At 51.3% G+C, this 16,227-nt stretch overlaps 2 protein-coding genes across 3 annotated transcripts in view; both read right to left on the bottom strand.

The window, feature by feature from the left end:
• Positions 1–3,574, bottom strand: part of CHAT (choline O-acetyltransferase) — a 32,880-nt gene extending 29,306 nt beyond the window's left edge. Inside the window, exons 1-2 of one of the 2 annotated variants that reach the window (XM_015866066.3) lie at positions 3,411–3,574; positions 878–1,017 (exon numbers count right to left, since the gene is read on the bottom strand). In XM_015866066.3, the coding sequence (XP_015721552.2) occupies positions 878–940 (63 nt within the window). In that variant the 5' untranslated portion in view covers positions 941–1,017; positions 3,411–3,574. The remainder of the gene's footprint in view (positions 1–877; positions 1,018–3,410) is intronic. The other variant, XM_085553883.1, reaches the window with a different exon arrangement.
• Positions 3,575–4,669: 1,095 nt separating this feature from the next.
• SLC18A3 (solute carrier family 18 member A3) lies at positions 4,670–6,989 on the bottom strand. Its single transcript, XM_015866068.2, has one exon. The coding sequence runs from the start codon at positions 6,863–6,865 to the stop codon at positions 5,297–5,299; it is 1,569 nt and encodes a 522-aa protein (XP_015721554.2). The 5' UTR covers positions 6,866–6,989; the 3' UTR covers positions 4,670–5,296.
• Between the last annotated feature and the right edge of the window lie 9,238 nt (positions 6,990–16,227).

Here is a 16,227-nt window from a genome sequence, read left to right as displayed (position 1 = left end):
TCACTCCTGAAAGGGAAGAGGTAACCAGATTTGTGAATGCCCTTGTATTCACAACTGCACGACTGAACTATGTGACCTTAAGAAACTGAAATAACTCCTGCAATTACTTAACAAACCTACAAGAGAGGCAGAGGGTGTCCTCTGAGCTCAAGTCCCAGCTCTGCCTTGTGACCTCCACAGACAAGTCAGTGCTGAGCTACCTTTTCCCTGTCTAGAAGCTGAAGATTACAGATACTCATTAAAAGAGTCGTAAGATGGCCTGTTTCTAACAGAGATACAAATCCAAGCTTAGCCTGGGTCTCAGAAATAGAAGAATGGTAACTTTTCAGTTTCAAGTGATGTGTATTCAGGGAATCTGTTCTGTCACTTGGTCAGAGGAAATAAACGTGCCACGTTTCTTTTTGACACCTGAATTTGGCCCTTCCTTTCTGGGTAAGGCTTTTGCACATTTTGTGACTCTGCTTAGAAAAAAGGCTTTACATGCAAGAGGCTTAGATGACTAATGAGAGACATACACATCTTTTGAACCAGCTTGCAAAGGAGTTATGATAATCTGATAATTCTGCACTATTAAGAAACAATTATGAGCCTTTTCTGACTGCACTGTAGTGTATCTGCTGTAGAGCAACATTTCACTTCCTAGTTTTCCTCAAAGGAAGTAGGGAGGAATAATGTATATGGACATAAGAAACACCACTGTTAGGGCCTGATTGTACGCTGCTGTAGGGTAACTAGTGCTCCCCAAAATAAAGGTAACAGCTCTAGAACAGAGTTTGCTTTGCGGTTGTTATAATATACAGCATCAATCTTACAGTCAGCTCTTAAATGTAACCTATCTTTGTTTTGGGGTTTTTTTTCCTCACAAACAGACACTTACTGGCTCATCTTTACAGCGTGAATCTTTCTCCTTCTTCTGCATGTCTTTTTCTAGTACAGGCATTCCTGCATTTCCTTGGAGATTGTTGAGGACAGAAATTGCAGTCACTCGGGGGGCTCCCAGAGCCTCACACCTCTGTTCTGGAAACAGAGAAGATTTAAAGTCCAGTCAGTACCCATTATTTATAATGAAAATGTACATAAGAAGTATTCCCTGTGCGAGCATACACAAGGCTCAGAATGCAAAATTGTAGTACAGCATTCAGAACTGGCTAATCCAAACCCTATAGAGTTTGGTCTGTTGGTCCGTTAATCCTATTACACTATAGGTTTACTTATCTAGAACAATCTTATATGGCCTCCCTCTGCTGTTTTGAATTACAGTACAGTTGCACAGACCCAGGGAGGTGCTGTCACCTGTGTGTTAAGGATGTGGAGGCTGCAGAAAGGGGGGGGGCTGGAAGCTCGAGGGATGTGGGTGCTTTAGGGCAAAGCTTCTGCCCTGGGGGACCCCAACAGTGTGCCTAGGCAGGCTGGCTGTGGGGGGACTGAAGATGGAGGCACACGCTGCCTTTCAGCTGCTCCACTCATTCTTTCCAAATAGCAGCTACTTATCCAGGAGGATGGCTTCAACCTGCCATCAACATCAACAGTTAAAGCAGAGTGAGTTTTGTGTGTGTGTGTGGACAGGTCTTGGCATGTCACAGATGTTCCTTTGTAATTGTTTTGCATTATGAATATGCAAAATAGAAAGTGTATGTTGACTAAGTAGGAAATAGAGTAATATTTCCTCTCTGAAACCTTTAGGACTACAAATTCAGAGCACTTCTACGTTACGATCATTTCTTTAGCAGCTTTTAAATGCAATTTAGATTAAAAATAAATAAATAAGGGAATTTGTGAAAGCAAAATAAAGAGTTTTGGTTAGGGGTGGGCAGGCAGGGCTGTGTGTTATGCCTGTCCAGAGAAGCTGGCTTGGCTGTTCCAGTTCTGTGGCCTCAGCACATCTTCACCAACCTGTACGTTGCCATTGAGGCTCTGTGCTGATGCCGACCTATCTCTGTCCTGCACTGGCTGCCAGTGGGGCTGTGCTGTGGGAAGTAGGTTGTGTAAGGCTGACAGGCATCCCTGGGGTGCTGCAATGAGCCATTTCATGTTGATCTGTCATCTGCTCAGGATTTTAACTCAGACAGGAGCCCGTTTCCCTCACCAAAAGGCCACATTAACCCGCTGTGCTGCTCCGCTCCCTCCTGTGTGCTACACTGGTCTCATTGCATTGCACTGTGCTCTGCCCAGAGCAACTCTGGTTCAAAGCACTCCAAATAATGGACGTGTCCTGTAGCTCATGGAAGATGGGGGTTTGCTCCCATGTGTGCAGCTCCCCAGCAGCATTCACAACAGAGCAGCCATTTTGTCTTCAGGGACTGTTTCACCCTAGAGGAAAAATCTTGTCGCTATCCTGCTGTTTGTTGGGACTTTTGTTCTCTCTCTCCTGACGTGTTTGTTTGTTTGGTCTTGTCATACTGCAGTAAATATCACCAACTCTAGGTCCATACTTTCTCTCTGTGAACAGTAGTGCTAACAACCAGCCTGCTTAGGTGGTGCTGGCGGAGTGAACTGTGCTTTCCTTTGTCATGTGGATGAACTGAGGCTTTGTCTCTGGTTTGACAGCTCCCAGCTTAGCATCACACCCAATCCTGTATTTGCTTAACACTCAACAAGGAAACTGACACAAGGGCAAATCCGACCGAAATTCAAGATGACTTCAAAGTCGCTCACTCGGATGGTAGTGAGGAGTGTTGTCAAAGTTATTAGAAAAAAAGAAATTAATCCCAGCTGTTTTTATTTACAGCTGGCTTAGTTGGGAAGGCCGGGGTGAGCAGCTTAGCAGGATGGCTGTGCATCCCAGCAGCCTGGGGAGCCGGTGTCTGTCCCGACAGCTCGGAGCAGCAGCTCAAATCCACAACAAAAGGCACTCTCTGATCTCTCTGTTAGCAGATAGCAGCAAGGGCTGCTGCTCTAAGCCTGGATGATAATGCTCCCGTTCTCTATGCATGCTGGACCTAGGAGGCAGCCTCCAGTATATCACAGAAAGTCACTGGGGCACTGTCTGTTGGTCGCCCTCAGTGTTATCAGGAATCTCTACTTAAAGTTATCAGGAATCTAAGAACAAGATTTGTCTTACCAGGAATGCGAGTGCACCGAGCATGTTGCAGCCACTAATAGACGGCAGTGACAGGAGCCTCCCTCCCATCTCCATGAGCCCCCCACGGGCCACAGCAGCGGCGGGACCCGTCGAGGACCGCTTCTTCTCTGCTATCGACGCTCCCCGAGCCCTTCCTACACCCCAACCCTGGGCAGCCATCGTCGCCTCCCCTCCCGACCCTCGCGGCGGGGTGGCCCCGTGGGTGCCTTCAGTACAGCGGAATCCGAAGATGGGAACCCCGCTGTGCTCCGCTCCCGCTGCCAGGCACCCGGTTCCCCCCCGCCCGGCTCTCGCAGTCACGCCGTCGGGGCGCTCCGCCCGCCCGTACCTGCGGCTCGGTGCCCTCCGGCGGCTCAGGGCGGGCGCGACGTCTCTGTCCAAGGTACCTCCGCCACAGACAGGTCCCCTCTGGGCGAGGGCGTGCGGAGCGCGGCTCGGCCCCGACGCCGCCTGGCTCCTCCCCGACCCGCGCCCCCGGCACCGCCCGGCCCGGCCCGGCCCTCCCGCCCCTCCCGCCGCGGTCGACACGAGCTGCTGCCTCTCGGGGCCGATGCCGACGCCGTCACTGGCGGCAGCGTGCCCCGTGCCTGCCGTGTCCCGGCGGAGCCCCTCGTCGGGGCAGTCGAGAGGCTCCCGGAGAGCGCAGGGAGCCCCTGAAGGCTGCGGTTTCCGCCGCCGGGGCTGCCCAGAGCGGGGGCTGCCGCGAGGGTCGGGCACCCACACGGCTCCTGGAAGCTCCGGGGCCGAACGGGGCGGGAGGCGCTGCCCGCGGGGGCGGCTTGGCCCCGGGGCGGCGGCTGGCAGCCACTGTGCAGCTGACGGCGAAGCGGCTGAGGGAAACGGGGTTCCGTTCTCACCGCCGCTCCGTCGCCGGCCCGGCCGCCCCGACGGCACTGCGGCGCGGCTCCGTGGCGGAGACGGGAGGCGGCTGTGCGTCTCGCGGCCCCCGAGGGGCAGCTGAAAGCAGTTCGGGAGTCGCCGTGGCCGTTTGTGTCCGTTCTTTTCTACCCCCGAGACTAGAAGTCGTTTGTTTTGTTTCCTGACGAGGTAGGAATTAAAGCAAACGATTTCTTTTTATTTCGAGAGAAATGTACGGAGCCAAACGTGCCCTCAGGTGCCGCTGCGGTTGGATCGAAGGCTTTCGCTTCCTGAGAAGGAGCGAACGAAAAACTTCACCCTCGTTTCTTTGTTTTGTTAGTTCCTATCGGGGCGTGCACAACGCGATCGGCGCGGCGCTCAGCACCAAGAAAAGAGTTTTCCGGGGTTGAATATGTAACTGCTGGCAACGTAAGGCTGGGAATATGTGTTATATGAAATTGGAAAAACTAAATTTGTGCGGGAGTATGAGACCACGGGGGACGTTTTTGGGTGATCGGCGGTGAGCTTGTAGGGCAGCCTCGTTCTCTCGGACCCGTTAATCTGTGTTTTGAGGAATGAATGAGCACGTTTAGTGCAGGGCTTCTCCCCGGGAGGGTCTGGTAACCGATGGGATCGGCGTTATCGGGAATTGGCAGCAGAGGGGTTACGCTGAGCACAGCCGAGCTCCCTCCCTCCAGCAGCCCTCAGCAACGTAACAAAGACAATCGATCCCCTTCAGTTCCATTTATTCAGATTGTATTGTTCTGGTAGTTTGGACTTGAACATAACACAGCATATTGCACTTACCGGAGAGCGGCACAAGAAAAAGTACAATGCTTCGGTTTATTCCCAAGGAATGATAAGATACTGGGATGGTCGTTGCTCTTCTTAAATATATGAAACCAAGCGAAAATCTAAGTATATGTACACGAGATTTATTAAGTCCCTGAATATGCCATTCAAAATTGTACACGGATTTTTTTTTTTTTGCTTTACTTTTCTCCTCCCTCCCCCCAGTTTTTTCTTTACAGAGATATACATTATGGCACGCTCTGTTTCAGCTCGAGCAAACTTTACACAATCACACTCCAGCTGGGAGGCTGCTTCCTTTTTTCAAGGATGCCCATGATCATTCATTATTTATTCCACCCCCCCCAGGATTTCTCCCACCCCTCACCAAAACGCTGAAGGAAATACTGATTAAAATAAGTCTAGAAGAAGAAAGCCATTACATCATGACAAAGGCTAAACTGTATATATTGCACATCAGTACAGAAATGGAATGCAGTAACGCTTTCATTCCCCCTGTCCCCTCTCCTTCGCATCCCCCTTCATCCCCAGTCTGTGTGGGAGGACCTAACTGTACTCATATTCTGACGAGTCTTCCTCGGACACCTCTGTCAGGTCCCTGCGGTATGAGTCCGTGCCATTCTCCTCCGTGTCACCCACTGGCCGCAGGCTTTTGCCCACGCCTCTGCGCTCCTCCATTTTGATGGTGTCGTAGAGTCCCTTAGGTCCTTCTTCAAGGAGGATGTTCCTCTCCGAGTGAGAGGGTTTCATCTGGCAGACGTTTTTGAGGAAGATGAGAACGGGGGCGTAGAGCACGTTGGCGAGCCCCATGCCCAGGTTGAGCTGCACGAAGCCCATGGTGTGTACAATCTGGCCGGCCACGACGGGCCCCAGGGCGTACGCCACACAGTAGGAGATATCTGCGATGGCGTAGACGCTGCCGTAGACGGAGACGTGGCGCACATCCACCAGGAAGGCCAGGGTGGGCAGCAGCGCCGTGTCCACCAGGGCGATGCCGAAGCAGATGCCGCAGAGCGGGATGATGACCTGCCAGAAATTCCTGCAGGCCGGCACCAGGCAGGAGCTGGCGCCGATGATGGCCATGCCCAGGGCCCCGTAAAACCACTGAAGGTGCGGATAGGCGGCGGCCAACCGGACGGTGACGTAGACGCCCAGCACGTGGGGGAAGAAGGCGGGCAGCCAGGTGAGGCCCACCTCCCACTCGCTGGCCCCCATGGACTCCTTCATCCAGTTGGCGATGGTGGGCTCCAGGAAGGCCAGGGGGATGTTGCAGGTGGCCAGGGCCCCCGCGACCACGGCGATGTAGGGGTCTATCATGAGGCGGTGGATGGGGGTGCCCACGGGCATGTTGGCCCTCGCCCCGGCGGCGCAGGGCGGCGCCAGGGCCAGCAGCAGCAGCCCGTCGAAGAGGCAGACGCAGGCCAGCACCAGGAAGGGCACCTGCTTGCCGGCGAACTCGTAGAGCACGCCGCCGAACGGGGGCGCGGCCAGGCTGCCGAAAGAGATGCAGGCCAGCGCCGTGCCCAGGGCGCGGCTCCGCGCCGGCTCCTCGGAGTAGCGGTCGGCGATGAGCGCGATGCCCGCAGTGTCGGCGAAGGCCGAGCCCAGCCCCTGCAGGCTGCGCGCCGCGAACAGCGTCGCGTAGTTCCCCGCGAAGGCGAAGGTGGTGGTGGAGAGGAACATGACGGCCAGCCCGGCCAGCAGCGGCGCCTCGTAGCCCACGCGGTCGATGATGGTGCCGCTGAGCGGGTTGACTAACAGCTGCAGCATGGCCTTGGAGGCGAACAGCACCCCGATCTGCACGTCCTCGTTGTCCCCCGTGGCCGGCGGGTACCGAGCCGGCAGGAGGCTCCGGTTGCCGCCTCCGCTCTCGCCGTCCCCGCCGTCGCCCCCGCCGCCGCGCACGGCCGCGAAGTACTCGGGGATGATGGGCACGATGACCATGTAGAGCATGTTGTCCAGCAGCAGCGCCACGCACACCACCAGCAGCAGGAGCCGCCGCTGCCGCCTCGCGTCCCCCATGGCCGTGCCCAGCCGCCGCCGCCGCTCGCCCACCGCCTCCGACAGCCGCGCCACGGCGGCCCGCGCCCGCCCCGCGCCCCCCTCCTCCGCCATCGCCTCCGGCGCCGCCGCCGCCCCGCAGGGGGGACGGGGGGGCGGCCCCGCCGCCTCCGCCGCCCGAGCCGCCGCCGCCGCCGCCGCCGCTCACCTCCCGGCGGCCGCCGCCAGCCCGCGCCGCCGCTGCGAGGCGGCTCCGAGGGGCCGGCCCTCCATCACCACACTAATAAGCGCCGCGCACGGAAACCCCACCCGCCCCCGCCGCCGCCGCGCCGGCCCCGCACCCCCCCCCGCGACACACACCCCGCCCGCCCCCCGCGCCCCGCCCCGCAGCGCGGCTCCGGCGGCGCTTCCCGGCCGCGGAAAGGGGGCTGCGGGAGCCGCGAGCCCCAGGGCTGCCGAGGGGCGCAGCGAGGAGGCGTCTCCGGTAACGAGGCGGGGGTTCGCTGTCAGCTTTCGCTGCCTCGACGGCGCGCAGCCCGCGGAACGCCGGGCGGTTCTGGCAGCGTCCCGCAGCCCTCGCTCGTCCCTTCCCTCGGGGCCCGGGCGGCGGAGGGGCAGGCGGATTAGCCCGACGGGCGGCCGCCGCAGCTCCGGGCGGCGTTCCCGTGTCCCCGCGCCCCGGCCGCACCGGAGGGGTGACCAGAAGCCTCCGGGGTCGGTGTACGGCGATTGACGGCTCGGCCGCGTGCGCTGCGAGCCCCACAGGCCGCTCCGACCCCGCCGGGTCCCCGGGAAACTGCCACCCTCCCCGGCCGCTTCAGAGGACGCGGAGAGGAGGGGAGGCTGCCGCCGTCTAACCGAGAGCTGCCCGCACGGGCTGCCCTCTCGGACACCCTCGCGGCGGCGGGGCCGTGTCACGCAGGGAGCGGCGGGACTCGGGGGGCGGGGGAGGGTGTCTGTAACTGGGAGCGGGGCCACTCGAGGCCGCCCCTCCCCGGGGTGCCAGCGCTCCCTCCGCGGGGGCCGCTGAATCTGGACTGGAAAGCGGAGACCAAAGCAGCGCCATCCTCCTGCGTGCGTGCGCGGTTGTGGCACTCAGACAAATACCAGAGCGAAAACCTCAGCTGTGGAGGCATGATGTACTTGCTGTGTTTGTCTGGGCAGCGCTGCAACTGGAAGCCCTGCCGAGCAAGCGGCCCCACGTGGCGCAAAGGCTGCGGTGTATGGAAGATGCTCTTGCCATAAAGCAGTAAATGTTGGTGCTCCTGGAGCAGAAAGGACACGTGGGCTGATCCAAGGAGGGTGTCTGCAGAGCTCTGTGTGAAATAACCGGATCTCTCAGACGAGCGGTTGAGGAGTTCAGGCGCCTTCATTTGCTTGCGTAGCTGGGCTTGCACTGCTGAAAGGGAGGTGATTTATCTGTCAGTTGCTCTCTCTTGCTCTGTTGCAAGAAAACTGTCTGGATGACCAACGAGACATTAAGATGGATCTCTACGTGGAGTAGCATACAGATCTGATTGTACTTATGCAGAAAGAGAGGCTTAAAGCACATTTAATAGTTCCCCAAGACAGTGTTATTAGTTTATTTCTCAATGTAAAAGTACAGGAATGCACCACTGACAGTAGGGATGGGGCTCTTGAGCTGGGACTCCAAAGAAGCCAGTGTTCCACCGCTCCTGATGCCTGCTTAGAGAGTAGAAGCGAATGAAGGGTCTTAATGGGAAGGGTACTGACCTGGAGGCCGGGGCTGCAGCGTGTGGCAGCATGGCTCGGGACTACTTGCTATCAGTGAAACTGACCTAGTTGCACTATCAAGTACTCAAGCAGCCAAAGTCTGTCCTCAGGTTCCATGAGCAGAGCCTGAAGAACAGCCTGGGAACTTGTCTCTGCGAGTCATGGGAGGAACAGCTCCCGGGATAACTGGGAAGCTCTTGAAGGATGTGCCTCCTATTTGGGATGGATGTCACGTTTGCAGTAAGCGCTAATAGGCTGGGGGCAGGTATGACTTTGGAGGGTTGCTGTGCTGCAGTCAGGAGTATTGGAATCTTGGCTCTCGCTTGATGAGGCACTTTATTTGATTAAACTTTCCCTTTTAATCAGAGATATGGCTATTTCCCGTCTCTAAAATGGAATCCGGCTCTGGGGGTCATGTCTGGATAATAAAGGGACTGGTTCTCCTGTCTCAGGGGAGCCGATATCGAATTTATTTCCATCAAGGGAAGGCATAATTATACTTGTAAAATGTTGCATAATAAATTTAGCCTTCCTAGTAAATCAAATCAGTGGATACCCTTATCTACAAGAGATGCGTCATCGCTATGTGAGCTTCTTTGACTAGACAGAACTAATGGGGAGAAAATGGACCTTCAGCTGTGGTCAAAGTTGGTGAACCCACGGTAAATTAAAAGTTGCAAAAGACCTCCCCGGTGTTTAGCTTAGAAACTTCTATTTGGGGTGGAACTATATGGTGAGATGAGATGCTTTGGGATGACTGTTGGTTTTGATGCTGTATCAGGGTGATTTTACAGAGAGAGACAGAATGAGAGACAGAGAGAGAAGCACCGACTGCAGTGATGCACTCTGCTGTCAGGAACAGACTTAAGTTAATTGGATGTCCTTAAAAGTCTTCCTTCCACAGGAGAGAAACTTTCTGATTTGAGGAGTCCAAACACAATGACTCAGAAAGCTGGAGTTCCTTGTGTCTGCAAAATATTAATTTTCTTAATAGCCCAAGTACTTAATGTCTGCAATGGACTGCTTGTCCTCTTCAGGGTACGGCAAGAGTTTTTAGCACTTAGTGCTAAACTAATTATGTGTTTCTTTTCTACATCATTTCTGATCAAAAGACCTGCTGATCTGATCCTGTTAAGTAGGAGAGACTCACCTACTTGGATGTTAAAAGCTTTAACAGTGCGGTAGGGGAGAAGGAAGAAGAAAGAAGGTTAAGTCCATTTTCAGGAGCTTCATTTCAAATGCGTTTTTGTGCACGAAGTGGTGAGGCTGTTAGAAACCAACAGATTATTGCATGAGTGGGATTACTGAGAAAGCGTTGGTTTTTTCACCTTAGCCGCTAGGTATAAGCCATATATTGTGTCAGTGGCAGCCACGCTTCCTGCTAAGCACCAAAATCAAGGCAGACAGGCAGACGGGTGCAGGCACAGGAGCCAAGCAGGAGCTTTCATGAGCAGAGGAAATACAGAGTCCTGGCAGATGTTGGATGATCCCATGGCTGGCAGTGCTAGTGGGGTGGCGCAGTGGGGTCAGGCAGGGCTCGGTCCTGCTTGCAGGTCTGTGTGACAGCACCATGGGTACGAGCTTCAGCCCTTTCCACCAGCAGGGTTCTTGGTGTGAGCTCTCAGACACAGCTGTCTGGGAAGGCCAGGCCTGTTGTAATTCATTCCTGAAGTCAAAACTTCTTGTGTGGTACAGAAGTGATGAGGGATGGGGACTGTACGTGAAATGCGCCCATCCATTTCTGTAAAAGCTGTGTTTAATAAGCAAAGCTTCTCTTTAAAAATGGTTGCCCTTTTTTTTTTTTTTTTTAAGGAATGGTAAATGATCTGTTTTGTTTTTATGTTTCACCCATACTTCATGCTGCTTCACTCCTTGGCAATAATGCTTAGAGAGAGACAGAAAAATGGATGAGAAAGAGAAGGGAGAAAGTAATTCAAGGGTTTATGCCCAGGCTTATGGCAGCTCTAGCGATACTCGATGTTCTTGTTAGTTGTAATAGACAGCTGTGAAGTTAGAGTTAAAAGATAGCTGTTATATTGTAGTGGCTTCCAGCCCTGAAATTGCAGGGCATGCCTCTACTTCTAAATGGCTGAGCCAATGGAATTTCCACTTCCCCCCTCAGAGAATACTTTGCTGTCCAATAAAATTCATGGCTTGAGCAGTCTCCTAATGTTCAGTCTGAAATTTCTTTTCCTGCTTTCCTCCTCCTATGCTCGCGTCTGCTTTATGTGTCACCTTAATCCATCCTTGTCTCTTCTTTCTATCCTTCAAACATCTGATCTGTCAGTCACAGGCTCAGCAAGGACTACAGATGCTGCACTGGTATCCATCTGTGAGATGCAAGAAGCTGCTGTAAGATCTGGGAAGGTGCTTCTCCTCTCAGTGCTTCTCTTTGTGGTACTTTGGCATTGTTTTTGTCTGACTGTCTTCCTTTGCTCCTGTCAAAGTGTTTTGGAGCCGACCAGACAAGTATACATATTTTTTCTCTAAAGTTACCCAACATTTTCAACTTTGCAATGGTAAAAATGCATGTTGTTCTTGTTCCAAAAGCCTTCAGGTTTGTGCCTGCACTCATTTCTCCTCTGATTTTGCAGTGAGCTGATCCTTAGTGTGTTTCCCCACTAGCTCCTCATGTCTGCTCACATTCTGGGGCTTTGCTGCAGCCCAAATCAAGTTCCTCATTAGCTCCCTGTTGCTTAATTGCCTCTCAGAGCTAAGACAGCAGGAAACACATCTTCCATACTCTCAGAAATGGTTTCTGTTGCTCTCAAAGCAGTGTCAGATTTGCAATCTGATTTGCTGACAGTTTAAATGCGGGTTTCCATCATGCTGGGCACTTTTGTCACATTGGCCACAGAAGAAGGATATTTCGAATAACCTGTCAAGTGTTTTGGTTTGGTAATCTGTAAAGGGATCAGCATCATCCCAAGCAGAAGAATTGCGTGTGAATGCTTTACTTAAACAGGGAGGCAGATCTCTTTGCAGAATATATTATATGTGACATATACCAGTGACAGGATGCAAATCAGATTTCGTCTTCATAATATCGAAGTGAAATTCCACTGTCTGTTAAAGAAAGCTCTGGCATCTGGCAATTTCATAATGACTTACTACCAAATTGTCACAAAGGAGACAATTCTGAGTAAAGCATGAAAGAGGCATCGGTGTCTGGAGACAACACAACACTGCCGTGGCTCCTACTGCTCCAGGTGATATAGAAGATTGAGAGAAGATAAACCTTGAGTAATTACACTGTGCCTTAGATACTTATTCCTGTGCCTAGAGTGTAGGCCTGCTAGGTTAAGGCTGTGGGGTAGAATTTATTACTGCTCTTGCTCATCTATTCTCATGGCATTCTTTTGTTCACAAGGGGTTACATTTGTTAGAAACTTTCTTTACCTTAAGATTTTTAACATCTCTGATATTTCAACATATATTTCACTCTCAGCACGAGGGTGCCCTCTATTAAAATCATTAGAGAAGGGTCTTGCGTTCCCCTTTCCCCCTGAATTGAAGGGGGCTAGGTCAGCAAATGGAATAAAATTCTTAAGAACCACTGAGATTCATGGGCACATTTAGTAAGTTTGTGCTTAGACGCTGTAGCAAAAGCTGTCTGGAGAGTTTGCAGATCTGAGGAATGTGAAGCCTGGCTGCTAGTCATGCAGGACAGGGAGGTGGGAGATGTACCCGGGAGGATGTCCTGAGAGAACTCTTGCTCTGAGCCCTGCTGCTGGTGGGTAAATGCATGGGACTTGCTGTCAGAATGTGATGGGTCTGCTGGTGTCCTGGCTGTATTCACAGACAGGGTGGTTTTGTAGGTTAGAGTCAGGATCAGAACTTGTGTTTTCTTCTGCAGTTTGGCGAAGTGGGCGAGTTCTTTCTTTTCTTCCCTCCCAAAGCATGTTAAGGGCTGAGTTTTCCTCGAGTTTGAGTGAGATGGTGGCACCTATGTGAACATCTTTCTTGGTGGACATATCTAATTCACTTGATGTTAAATGCAGCAATAGAATGAAAAGTACCTCTGATCTGTAGGATACCCTAGGAGTTTTCTAATCTTTGTATACAGGCTGAGGGAGCTGGGCTTGTTCAGCCTTGAAAAAAAGAAGGCTGCAGGGTCACCTTTCAGTACATAAAGGGAGCCTACAAACAGGAGGGAGCCAACTCTTTGAAAGGGTAGATAACAACAGGACAAGGGAAAATGGTTTTAAGTTGAAGAAGGGAAGATTAGGTAGGATATCAGGGGCAAATTCTTTACTATGAGAGTGGTGAGGTGCTGGAGCAGCTGCCCAGAGAGGCTGTGGATGCCCATCTGTCTCTGGAGGTGTTCAAGGCCAGGTTGGATGGGGCCCTGAGCAACCTGGTCTGGTATTCAATGTGGAGGTTGGTGGCACTGGCTATGGTGGGGGGGGGGGGGCTGTAGCTTGATGATCCTTCAAGTCCCTTCCAGCCTGGGCCGGTCTGTGATTCTGTGATATCAGTTCTCACTCATACGAGTAAAAAGTGTTTTTCTACCATCTACACACTGCCTGAATATTATGTGCTGCATGTTGCATGACCTGAACTGTTTGTATGGAAAAGAAGGCTGTTTTGGACATTATTTAAGTGGAAGGGAAATGCAGGGAACACACAGCAGCAAACTAAAATATGTTGAATAGATGCTTTGAATGAATATACCTCTAAGCAGAGACAAATAGGAACACTTTGCCTCCTGAGGAGGTTTTAGGATTTCAATGTGTGTAAGTTCCTACCAGTGAACTTAAAAAGGCACTTTCCATTTCCTTGATTGCAACTACATTTAAGAAGACAGCACTTGAGAATGAAGAGCAGGAGGCAGTGACCTTGCCTTACCCACAACACAGGTGGAAGCCATCTCCTCTTACTGCTATGTAAGTCTGCTCTTGCTGTGAGGCTCCTTTTGATTTCAAGGCAAAAGGCTGCAGCCCCCATGCAGGAGACCATCATCCTGCATCTCTCATGGTGTGTGAAAGAGAAAAGGCACCTGATTAATGTCCCTGGTGCTGTTGTAAATCAATCTGCATGTGCTTAAACAAGTTACATCAGCCTAATGGGAAAAGATGTGCTGGGACAATTAAAAGAATTAACCCAGAGCAGGGAGGTCGATACCATGAGATAATCTGTTGCTGGAGCATGACGACCAGGTGCTGTGGCACTTCTGGCAGCTAAATTCCAATCTCTCTCAGGAGGAGCCTAATGTGTTTCCTGAGGATCTGGCGCTGGTGTTCCTGGGCTCCCAAATGCTTGAAGACCAATAAGGTTTAGTTATTTTTATTATTTATCTTTATTGCTCTGAGGTGGAAAACAGTTGTGTGTAAATGTGTGTGTAAATAAGTTGGCTTGTACCTTTCCAACTGGAACTGGAGCATAAGCAATGGTATGCAATTGATTGAAGTGTTTTAATACTGTTTAGGTAAGCTTTTCTTCCTATTCACTGACTCAAGAAGGTTGTCTTGCAATGTTTTATGCTTTAGTGATTTGCCTAAATCAAGAAGTAGAAATGGTTACCAGTGGAAATCGGAAACTCACTTTTATTAGATTTAGATTGCAGTGGTCGCCATGGAAGATTTAATTCTTCTTTATGAAAAGAGAGCGAGAGTAAGTTTGTTTTGTTTCTTTTTCTCTCTACATATGGAAAGTCAAAGTGACAGTGTGTCTGCTGGGCTGATATCCTTAGAGTGTGCAGTGAAAGCTCCTACTGAAGTTTAACAGAATTGCACAGGAGTCCTTGGAAAATGGATCCCTGTCTTCCCCAGCTGATACTCATTACCTGAAACTGGTTCAGCCAAGCCCTGTGTGAGTTAATGAAACTGTTGTGTGTGGGTATATTTCAAAGAAAGGCAATAAAGCCAAGAGATCAATGGATGAAGCAAAGGGGCTCCCACAACACTGTGGTTATGGTTTTTACTTTTGCTGCAGCTCTGTTATCTTCCTTAAATGGAAACTTGTATTTCTAAGCCACCTTTGTTCCAACCTACCCCAAAGCAGGACCAGCTGCATCAGGGGGTATGCAGGGACTGCTCGTGTGAGGGTGTGAGGTGTTTGTGGGAACTCCACCATATATCTCAGAGTGTTTGGCACTGGTATTATGAAGTCACCAAAGCCTAAAGAGTGAGGTTAAAATGCTGTCAGTGTTGCCAAGAAACTAAGCGATCAGCTGGCAGACCTTTCTTTGCTAAGTGCTTCTCTTGGGTGAATGCAAGTCAGCTCAGAGCTGGCACGTGATGGGGAAGCAGGCAATTAATCATCTAAGGGTACAAGCATCTCCTATGCCTTGCCCCAGTAATGAAGCTGGCCCAAAGCTTCCTGTAGCTTGAAGTGGAATCTACTTGGTGCACAATCTATGTGGCTTGTTCTAAGTGCTCTCCCTGGTTAGTGCGCTTGTAAATGTAGCCTTCTGAGGTCCAAAATGTTGCACTCCCCAAGTTATGGGGACAGACATAAGAAGAGGACGAAGCAAAAGGGAGCCTGTATGGAGGTCAGCCCGATTCCTTTTCCTGATGGTTGTACTTTGCTTCAAGCACTGGTTCATGTTAGTGCGCACGTTTGCTCTTCTGTAATTGCCTACCTTTACCTGATGGGTGGCAGGGAAGCTGTCTGTCCTTCTGTGCTCCCTCTTACATGTATGAGTGAATTTGTTTGCATGCTGTACTTAGAGACGTTTTTGGAGGACGTGCTGAAGAGGATCTGAAGCAAAGGAAGGTTCTTGCTGTCCCCGGGTACTGGTACTATGAAATGCTACTGTGAGATAACAGAAATGAATGGTAACCCCATTTTACCTGCTTTGTGTTCACTGTTTTGGAGTCTCCAGGCAGTGAAGTAACACACGAGGTGAGGTTTTGTGGCTGATTCTCAGAGTGCCAGTTACGTTTAAGGAACTAAATTCTGCTAGTGAGGATTGAAATGTGGGTGTTTTTTGCTGGTTGGAGAGCTGTTCAAGAACTGCGAGCTGTTGTGTAATAGATCTCCACTGGAAAACCCTACCAGGACAGGGTAGAGATTAAGGGTTAGTGCAAACCTGGCTCTGAACCTACCCTAGCAGGGATCCAGATGTCTCTGTGAGTGCAATGCCTTTAGCAAAAATCTATATTCATTGAACTTCTGACCCCAGTCTCTGAAGTAATGCCAAGTATGTTTAGCACACATACAAATGAAGTGGAAATCATTATTGGCTTGCTCGTGACCTGCTGAAATATGGTGCCCCTCCGGGAGCTCCGTTTGCATTTTCCTCAGTCGCTTTGGGCACTCAATCTTTCAGTAGCCTCACGTGTTACAGATTGAGCATTGCTGTGCTTTTGTTCAGGGTTACCTGCTATTGCCTGCTTACTCCAGGCCTTTCTTTTCCTTGAATTTTCTCAGGCAGCAGTAATTGGACTCTTGTGTTCTCCCCCACCCTGTGTTTACACTGTGAGTGCTGAATGGCTCTTGACACAACCTGTTTGTGCCATGTTGCCATGTTCGTTCTGCCTTCTCTTGGTGCCTTCATCACCCAGATAAAGGATGTAGGGACTTGTGGGCTTGTGCAGGAAGCTGCACAGATACAGATGACTTGCAACTCTAATGGCAAGGCTTCTTCCAAAATGGAGTTTTATTTCTCTTCTTTTCCTCTGCATGCACATATGGCACTGGTAAAGCTTTTCTTTGAATGTCCACCATGAGAATCCCTTTCTTCTCATCAATACAAGAAGCTACAAAAGCTCACAAACCTTAATGAATTACTTGACTGA

This window comes from Coturnix japonica, chromosome 8 (assembly GCF_054131305.1).
Source record: "Coturnix japonica strain WE chromosome 8, WE-NBRP24, whole genome shotgun sequence".
NCBI lineage: Eukaryota > Metazoa > Chordata > Aves > Galliformes > Phasianidae > Coturnix > Coturnix japonica.
This window is presented reverse-complemented; position numbering and strand designations above follow the sequence as displayed.